This window comes from Mytilus galloprovincialis, chromosome 2 (genome assembly GCF_965363235.1).
Source record: "Mytilus galloprovincialis chromosome 2, xbMytGall1.hap1.1, whole genome shotgun sequence".
In the NCBI taxonomy this organism is placed as follows: domain Eukaryota; kingdom Metazoa; phylum Mollusca; class Bivalvia; order Mytilida; family Mytilidae; genus Mytilus; species Mytilus galloprovincialis.
Window position 1 is genome coordinate 96,765,753 of NC_134839.1, and position 8,633 is coordinate 96,774,385.

General features: G+C 31.6%; 1 protein-coding gene and 1 long non-coding RNA gene across 2 annotated transcripts in view; one reads left to right on the forward strand and one right to left on the reverse strand.

Moving 5' to 3' along the window:
* The window catches only part of LOC143065009 (uncharacterized), a 31,097-nt gene extending 30,275 nt beyond the window's left edge, over window positions 1-822 (reverse strand). Inside the window, exon 1 of the mRNA XM_076238276.1 lies at window positions 690-822. Within this exon, the coding sequence (XP_076094391.1) occupies window positions 690-738 (49 nt within the window). The 5' untranslated portion in view covers window positions 739-822. The remainder of the gene's footprint in view (window positions 1-689) is intronic.
* A 1,084-nt stretch (window positions 823-1,906) lies between these two features.
* On the forward strand, window positions 1,907-8,264 carry LOC143065010 (uncharacterized). Its single transcript, XR_012975381.1, has 4 exons — window positions 1,907-2,108; window positions 3,351-3,422; window positions 3,914-4,080; window positions 7,935-8,264. It is a non-coding gene; the product is annotated as an uncharacterized LOC143065010 (long non-coding RNA).
* Window positions 8,265-8,633: the final 369 nt, after the last annotated feature.

Consider the following 8,633-nt stretch of genomic DNA (forward strand, 5'->3'; position numbering starts at 1 on the left):
TATATCTGGGATTATAATAGTGTAAATTGTCCCAGCATATCTATAAATATATTTTAATGATTTTCCTTTCAGACAATAAATGTCCATTACCGTATTATTAGTTATGAAACAATGTATCTGTAAACCATTAAACAGTACTGAACATAATCCAATATTATATTGTCATAAAAATAGGACTTTAATGGCTTGGTCAATTAGACGCCAAGCCAATCAATAATGAATATATAATGCCAAACCGAAAATGTAACGACTCTGAAAATTCCTTTAAATACACTTTAAAGATACACATAATATAATATGCATACTGTTGAATCATCAAAATAATATGTACTAAAAAAATCTAACCGTCCAAAAATTAAGAATACATGTAATCTAAAAGTATTGATCCGTAACATGATCAGAGGTAACGCTAATTTTCCCACGTGGTTTAAACATCGAAGGTGCATAAAAAAATGTCGAAACGGACTTGCCTTGTGTATGATGGAAAAATTGATGAATCTAGCTTCCTAAGAAGAGGAAGTTTAAAAGTTTTTAAATCTACTTTCACTATGAATTTTTGAAGGTACGCCGGTTATGGCGCCGGTAAATATGTTGACATTGTCAACTTTGACCAGGTAATAATAATTACCTGGCGTTTCTATATCAGTCTTACATTTCATTTTTTTTTTAAATCTATACCCTGGACTTACCACTCATCAAAGCACATATAACTATACATATCTTTCCAGATAACTCCATTCTAGTCGTTATTCCTCTAAAACTTCAAACAAACCGGCAAGCAAGAATAGTTCAGGTGACACACATGCGTAGATTGTAGGTGGACAAGAGTTGTCGAACTTGCTCATTTATCAAGCAATAATCAGTTACCTTTCTTGCATTCGAATTCTTTACTATAGTACGATTTGAACAGTATTCTTTTATTTAATTTAGATGCATATATGTTACAAAAAAAACTTTCCAACATCAGAATAGTATTCAATAGCATCATGCTAGCTTTTGAAGGTGGTCAATTATTATAAAATTAAATTTAGAAAACAGATAGTGCCCGGGCCCATGCAGTAACACCAGTGACAATCTTAGATGTAATATCAATATGTAGTGGCGGATCCAGAAGGAGGGTTCCGGGGGTTGCACGATCAATGCATTTGAATGGGGACATATGATTGGACTCCCCCTTTTTATCCTGAGTTGGGAACCCCTCTTTTAAACTGAATGGCTGGATTCGCCCCTGAATATATGTTACTAAGTAACGTGGTATATATATAATATGAGGCGGATTTAGGGGGGGGGGGGCAGGGGGCCCTGCCCCCCTTTTTTTGGGAAAAAAATTTGGTTGCTTATATAGGGAATCACTGAAGCGTGACTGGAGCGGGCCCCCTCTTAGGTCAGTCAGTGGGCCCTCACTTATGAAAATTTCTGGATCCGCCACTGGAACTTAAAGATGTATATCATTTTGTAATAATGTATACATATACAAATAAATCCTCAATGAGAAAGTTAAATGCAATCTTTGATATTAATTGTTCCTTAATCAAGGACAACTTTTGCTACGTGACAAATCCTTGTAACGTTTCAATTGAAGAGTAATGAAAACGTGTTTTTTTAAAAGAAGAAATGACATATTGACGATTAGGATAGATGGCACACGTAAGATGTTGTATAATTGTACATGTTAATCTTCTGGAAATATAAGGTCAATTTTTTACCAAAAAATCAAGAATAGTGTTCTTATCAGTTGAACAAAATCTGTATTCAGTCTTCCGTGAAGTAGGCCTGACTACATGAAGCAATCAATGAATAGTCACTTTTCGCGCGTATAAATTCGACATCGGGTTTTTAGTTGCCTGTTGTTCTGAACTTACGTCAAAAGTTTCCGTCCCGAGTGCGTTGAGATTTCAAACTCCCCGGCAGTTCCAGTTCCGATCCGCATACGGGCCCGAATACTACTCTACACTAATCACTGCCTTCGGCTTTTTTCGTTACGCGCTCTTCAAGCGGTTTGACCCGGATTGACCTTTTGTTGCTACTGAAGCAAATATGGCTGAACATTGATGAATGAGGATATTTGTTATCAACTTTACCAGTATATATGAATAAAAACACTAACCGTAAGTAAAATGCACTCAATCCAAATAATTTTACAAAATAAAAATTTGCAAATTTCTGTATCGTTAGGTCGAAGAATTCAATTCTGGCATGAAAACTCGATCGACTTTGTTGCATTATGCCATAAAAAAAAATCTTTGTCAATGAAGAAACATAAAATATGATCTTCTCGTCTGTGAAGTTGAAAGAACACTTAACGCTATAGCTTTTGATATTAAATTGGACATACTTTTAATAAACTGGCACCCAATCATCAGCTAATAAACTCGTTTGAAGAACAGAATACAATGTTGGGAGAGTGGCTAAATTTTACCCGAGAAGCTGCTCCATGTGGAATTAAAGATATTTTACAAAAGACAAATTTGGACTCTATAGGGATAAATTTAGGATTTCCTGGGAAAGGGGTGCAAATAATGCCAAATTGACACATGGCTTCAAATACATTATTTAAACGAACTTCAGTAAGGGCTGTATTACATGTATATTATATTAAGACTGTGTTTACTTACCAATCTCCGAATTTCTCAAAACTCAATTTAGATTTCATGGATAAAAAAAATAAAACAATCATAAATTATTATAATTGAAAAATAATATAGGGTAACTCACACATTACTAAATTTGTTATGCAATTTGCTTTTATTATATATATGTCACCATGGTCATGTATGTATTAATTTACAATATTCTGGATGGGAGCATTTTCATTTCGGTATTACTATATTTTATTGAATTATTATCCAGTCAATTTATAGTCTATACAATATAATTATAATTACCCCCCCCCCCCAAAAAAAAAAAACAAAAGTAAAATCTTTATAATTTTGGTCCAATTATTCTGTATTCTATTTACCCTTTAAGAACCACATTTAGGTCAAATAAATAAATATGTGTGTTTCCTATTTCCCTCTGTACTAAACCCTATATGTTTTAAGCTTGGAAATAGCTGCCTACCTTAAAGTTTTTTTTGTAATTTTTCAATAAGCACTGTTTAAGTCAGAATATCTCTCCCTTAGACTCAATGTAAAAAAAAATGTTGAATTACATAAATTCCCTACCTACCTACCATTTATTTTCAAAGATGTAATAGGAAACACACACAGTATTTTATTTGGCCTTAGCCCTTATATATTCAATGTACATGTACTCTTAATAAACCTTTTATTCCTGCAATAAAAAACACTTTTGACTATAATTCTAAGACGCCAGTAATCAATTCTAATGTTTTTATTTTTATCTTACAGATGGTGACAAAAAAGATAACAGCACAGTGTTAAGATTGAATCAGAATGAATAAAACAAAAAGATTATAATAGGTATTGGTTTTTTTTTTAAATATTTTTATTTGCATGGATTAATTACTTTATCAATTTATAAAAAAAATACTATTTAATTATCCTGCCTTGCATGGAATAAAATGACAACTTACATTGTTCTAAAAAAAAATGTTTGTAAATAATGAGTAAAATTAATGCTCAATAACAATGTTTAAAATGTTAACATGAAAACTGATTTTGATTTGAAGCCATATTTTATGAAATTGATTAATGTAGACAAATCTTTTTTATAGTTACAAATGTAGGTGACACTTAAACACTCAATATCTTTCTTTAATTAGTATAGTAGGATGATACAGATTGATGCCTGTGAAAGAATTATAAAAAAGGTTGCATTCAGTTTTTTATTGTCAATAATACTTCCCTCCCCCTATTTTTCAAACTTTTTATATGTTAAATAATGCAGGTCCTTGCATTGCAACAATTTATTTTTAGTTATACTCATTTTATTATTTCATTATTACTTTCAGCTCCCTCAACCAGAAGAACTATGAACACAGTTATTGATTTCTATGTTTCCTTGGAGATTTTAACAGTTATTGTTAAAACTTGAAATCTAACAGAATGAAAATTTGAGAAAATTTACATATACAGTGTACATGTACATGTAGCTTCAATATAAATCAACTGATACACCGTAAGTATGTCTTCTATATATGAAAGTTATAAATTGGTTTGTTTACAAAATTTATTTTTTACTAGATATATTTGAGTAAATACCGGACCAAATTATATATTAAAGCAAATACTCACAAACGTTTTTTTTTTTTAAATTACTAATATTTCCTATATGGTGATATAAATTATATGATCAAATTGTGGATACAACTACATGGTTTATGCTATAAACTGTGAATATAAAAAAAGAGTATGTTGTATGATTGCCAATGAGAAAACTCTTCCAACAAGAGACCAAATGACAGAAGTTAACAACTGTAGCCTATAGTAGGTCATAGTACAGTCTTAAACAATGAGTAAAGCCCATACCACTCAGAGAGCTATAAAATACACTGAAATGACAAATGTGAAACAATTAAAACTAGAAATTTGGCCTAATTTATCATACATGTATGTACAAAATAATGAACGAAAAACAAATATGTGACACATCAAACAACAACCACTGAATTAAAGGCTCCTGATTTGGGACAGACACAGACATACATAATGTATCGGGTTAAACATGTTCGCTGGGACCCAACCCTCCCCTTACCTGGGACAGTGGTGTAAGATCTAGAGTACAAAATAAAAACAAACTATAAAATTCAGTTGAAAAAGACTTAAATCTTAACTCATCATGAGATGGATACAAGTAGAAATAAATAAAACCAAGAAAAAGGGGGCATGGTCAGGTACTATTACATACAAACAACTGAAAGACACTTAGTATAGATCTAGATTATTTACTCTAAGCACACTCAAGCTTAATAGATGTGAAAAATACCCTAAATCTGATAGGTCCTGCAACTTTTGAAAGAAACTCCAAAAAATTACTTATAAAGGGAACTCAATCTAAATTTTGTGTTAAAATTTCATGAGAAATTGTTCAAAGCAAAGGAGAAGGGCATTAAAGGACTATTTTTTGTCCAAGAATATAAACTATTCCAAAAAGCCCCATTATGTTTGGAATTGCATAAATTTAAGAAACATGAATTAAAAACATAATATTTTTTATACGACCGCAAAAATTAAAAAATTTTTGGTCGTATATTGGTATCACGTTGGCGTTGTCGTCGTCTGCGTCGTCGTCGTAGTCCGAATACTTTTAGTTTTCGCACTCTAACTTTAGTAAAAGTGAATAGAAATCTATGAAATTTTAACACAAGGTTTATGATCACAAAAGGAAGGTTGGGATTGATTTTGGGAGTTTTGGTCCCAACATTTTAGGAATTAGGGGCCAAAAAGGGCCCAAATAAGCATTTTCTTGGTTTTCGCACTATAACTTTAGTTTAAGTAAATAGAAATCTATGAAATTTTGACACAAGGTTTATGACCACAAAAGGAAGGTTGGGATTGATTTTGGGAGTTTTGGTTCCAACAGTTTAGGAATTAGGGCCCAAAAAGGACCCAAATAAGCATTATTCTTGGTTTTCGCACAATAACTTTAGTATAAGTGAATAGAAATCTATGAAATTTAAACACAAGGTTTATGACCATAAAAGGAAGGTTGGGTTTGATTTTGGGAGTTTTGGTCCCAACAGTTTAGGAATAAGGGGCCCAAAGGGTTCAAAATTAAACTTTGTTAGATTTCATCAAAAATTGAATCCTTGGGGTTCTTTGATATGCTGAATCTATGTACAGTATTCAGCAATAGCAAGAAATCTTCAATTGCACAGTATTGTGCAATAGCAAGAAATTTTCAATTGCACAGTATTGCGCAATAGCAAGAAATCTTCAATTGCACAGTATTGTGCAATAGCAAATATTTTCAATTGCACAGTATTGCGCAATAGCAAGAAATATCTAATTGCAATTTCAATTGGAGTTATCTTTCTTTGTCCAGAATAGTAGTTGAATCAACTTAAATCATTGTTTTATACAATATATATAATTGATATTTCAATTGGAGTTATCTTTCTTTGTCCAGAATAGTAGTTGAATCAACTTAAATCATTGTTTTATACAATATACAATGTATATTCACTTTTACTACCAACTGATAAATTAAAACAATCTTTACCATTCAGTGATAACAAGCACTTTATTTTACATTTTAATATTTTATGATGTATTTAAATGAGTAGTTATTGTTGCAAACTCCATTATTAGAAATTTGAATTGAGATCAGTTTTGGAAAAAGGGAAAGGGGGGTGTGAAAAAAAAAAATGGGGGGGGGGGTTAAATTTTTCTCATTTCAGATTTCATAAATAAAAAGAAAATTTCTTCAAACATTTTTTTGAGAGGATTAATATTCAACAGCATAGTGAATTGCTCAAAGGCAAAAAAAATATTTTAAGTTCATTAGACCACATTCATTCTGTGTCAGAAACCTATGCTGTGTCAACTATCTAATCACAATCCAAATTTAGAGCTGAATCCAGCTTGAATGTTGTGTCCATACTTGCCCCAACTGTTCAGGGTTCAACCTCTGCGGTCGTATAAAGCTGCGCCCTGCGGAGCATCTGGTTGTCTGGTAAGGTCACAATTACATCATGAAGACGAGGACAAATATAGAATTTATGCAGTTTCCAAAACAACAAAATAATTTAAGAAAACCTTTATTAGGCCTTTTTTTTTTAATTAGTTGGTTTACGGACAACTAGTGTCAAAGGTTAGGGTCGGAGGAGGTAAAAAAAATAAAAATAAAATAGCAATCTTAGATTTTTTTTTTGTTCACGTATAACTGTTCTGAAAAATTTGAGTTGGAGGAAAAAAAAAAAAAAAAATGCTGTTCATTCATGACATTACAGGGGTTGAGGAGGAGAAATAGTTTAGCTCTTATCTTGATATGCTTTGCATTTGATGGATGGATGGTCAATTGTTGTTTAATGTCTAGTGGCTAATCAGATGCATAATTAGGATGAGAATATGATAATGAGAAATGAAATGCTAAACTGACACACTGAGCCAGAATTTAAATGTGGTAGCTCACAAGGTAACAGTTCCCCCAAAGATATGTTACCTTACCCAAACACATTATTCTGACTCCTTTAATAATTGCAATTGCAGCGTGCTTGGCGAAGAAGCAGCAGATACCAATTTTTAAGTCTTTGATTTGACCGGGTCAAGGTTCAAACCCAAGATCTCTCACTCTCCAGGTGAACACAATACCATCACATTTAAGGTGCACGTGGTCTTCACGTATGAATATATGTGAAGACTAGTCGAGACAGGTCGAGGTTTTTGAATTCGTCTGCGTCATTTCGAAGCTTTTCAAAATACGCCGTTCACTACAAACGCTTTATTGACACAGACAAAACGTTTTGGAACGCCTCGGATTTTTTTATTCACAGCACTCGAAAAATCGGGTCGGCGGAATAAAAAACAACACGAAATCAAAATTTTAATTTTATTTCACTTTTAAACAAAATCGGGTCGGCGGATCCGTAAACCAACTAATAAAAAAAAAAGGCCTTATAACTATTGACATAATCTCACTAAATATAATTTTTTTCTTGGATGGGCACATTACAGTCTAAAATATAATTTTATTTGACAAAAACAAAGAAAATTAAGAAATTTTACAAATTTGGTCTAAGTTTATTGCCATGGTAACTCTTTAGTTGTAAAAAAAAACCCATTATTTTCTGAATATGGTGTACCTTAGTCTAGTTTGGACAAATTTTGAAATATTTAGGATAACTGTTAAATTAGCAGTAATATCTGGGCCAAATAAAAACCTTTTTTAGTTAGCCCTACTACTTTGAGATATTGAACAAAGTGTTGCCATAATGATTTTAAAGGATGGATGGACAAACAATGGCATACCATATACATCCCTTACCTACCAGAAGTTACAAAGTTATAAAAAAAATGTTTATATATTTTCAGATCACAATTATGTCAACCTAATCATTGGAAGTTTATCAAGTTACATGAGAAGCATTGAAAGCCTGCAGAGATTCTACATGTATAAATAAATGGAATAGACTCACACTTAAAAATAACTTTTACACAAGACTAATGCACTCTCAAACAAGGATTATTCATGTTTCAATGAGTGAATTGAAGTGCATACTAGCTGCTCATGAAAATTTGTGTGCATTTTTTAAATATTTATTTTCGTTTTATTGATTGTTGTTTTCAAAAATTTGTATGTCTTCATAAATTAATCATGAACATACATGTATTGTTGTTAATAATTAAAATAGATATAAAGAATATTTTTATCTCAGTTTTAGCCAAATGATACAGTTAAATCTGATTTAACTTCTTTCCAAATATATAAACATATGAATACAAGGAGATTTGGGGTATAGGTTCATTGGACAGCATCCCAACAACAACAAAAAACCACAAGACTAAAGTTGATTACAATTTTCCAAAACAGAATAGTTTCAATTGGCCATTCATCAAAAAGTGTGAATATATTTATAGCCCAACAAATAAAGATCTGCTATCAACAAAAAGAAAACAGTAATAAAATTATCTCGCAAATGAATTATTATTGTGTAAACAGGGTTAACCCGATCTCAAAATGGATACATTATAAACACTTTTGATTAAATAGTAGATTTTATGCATAAAAAA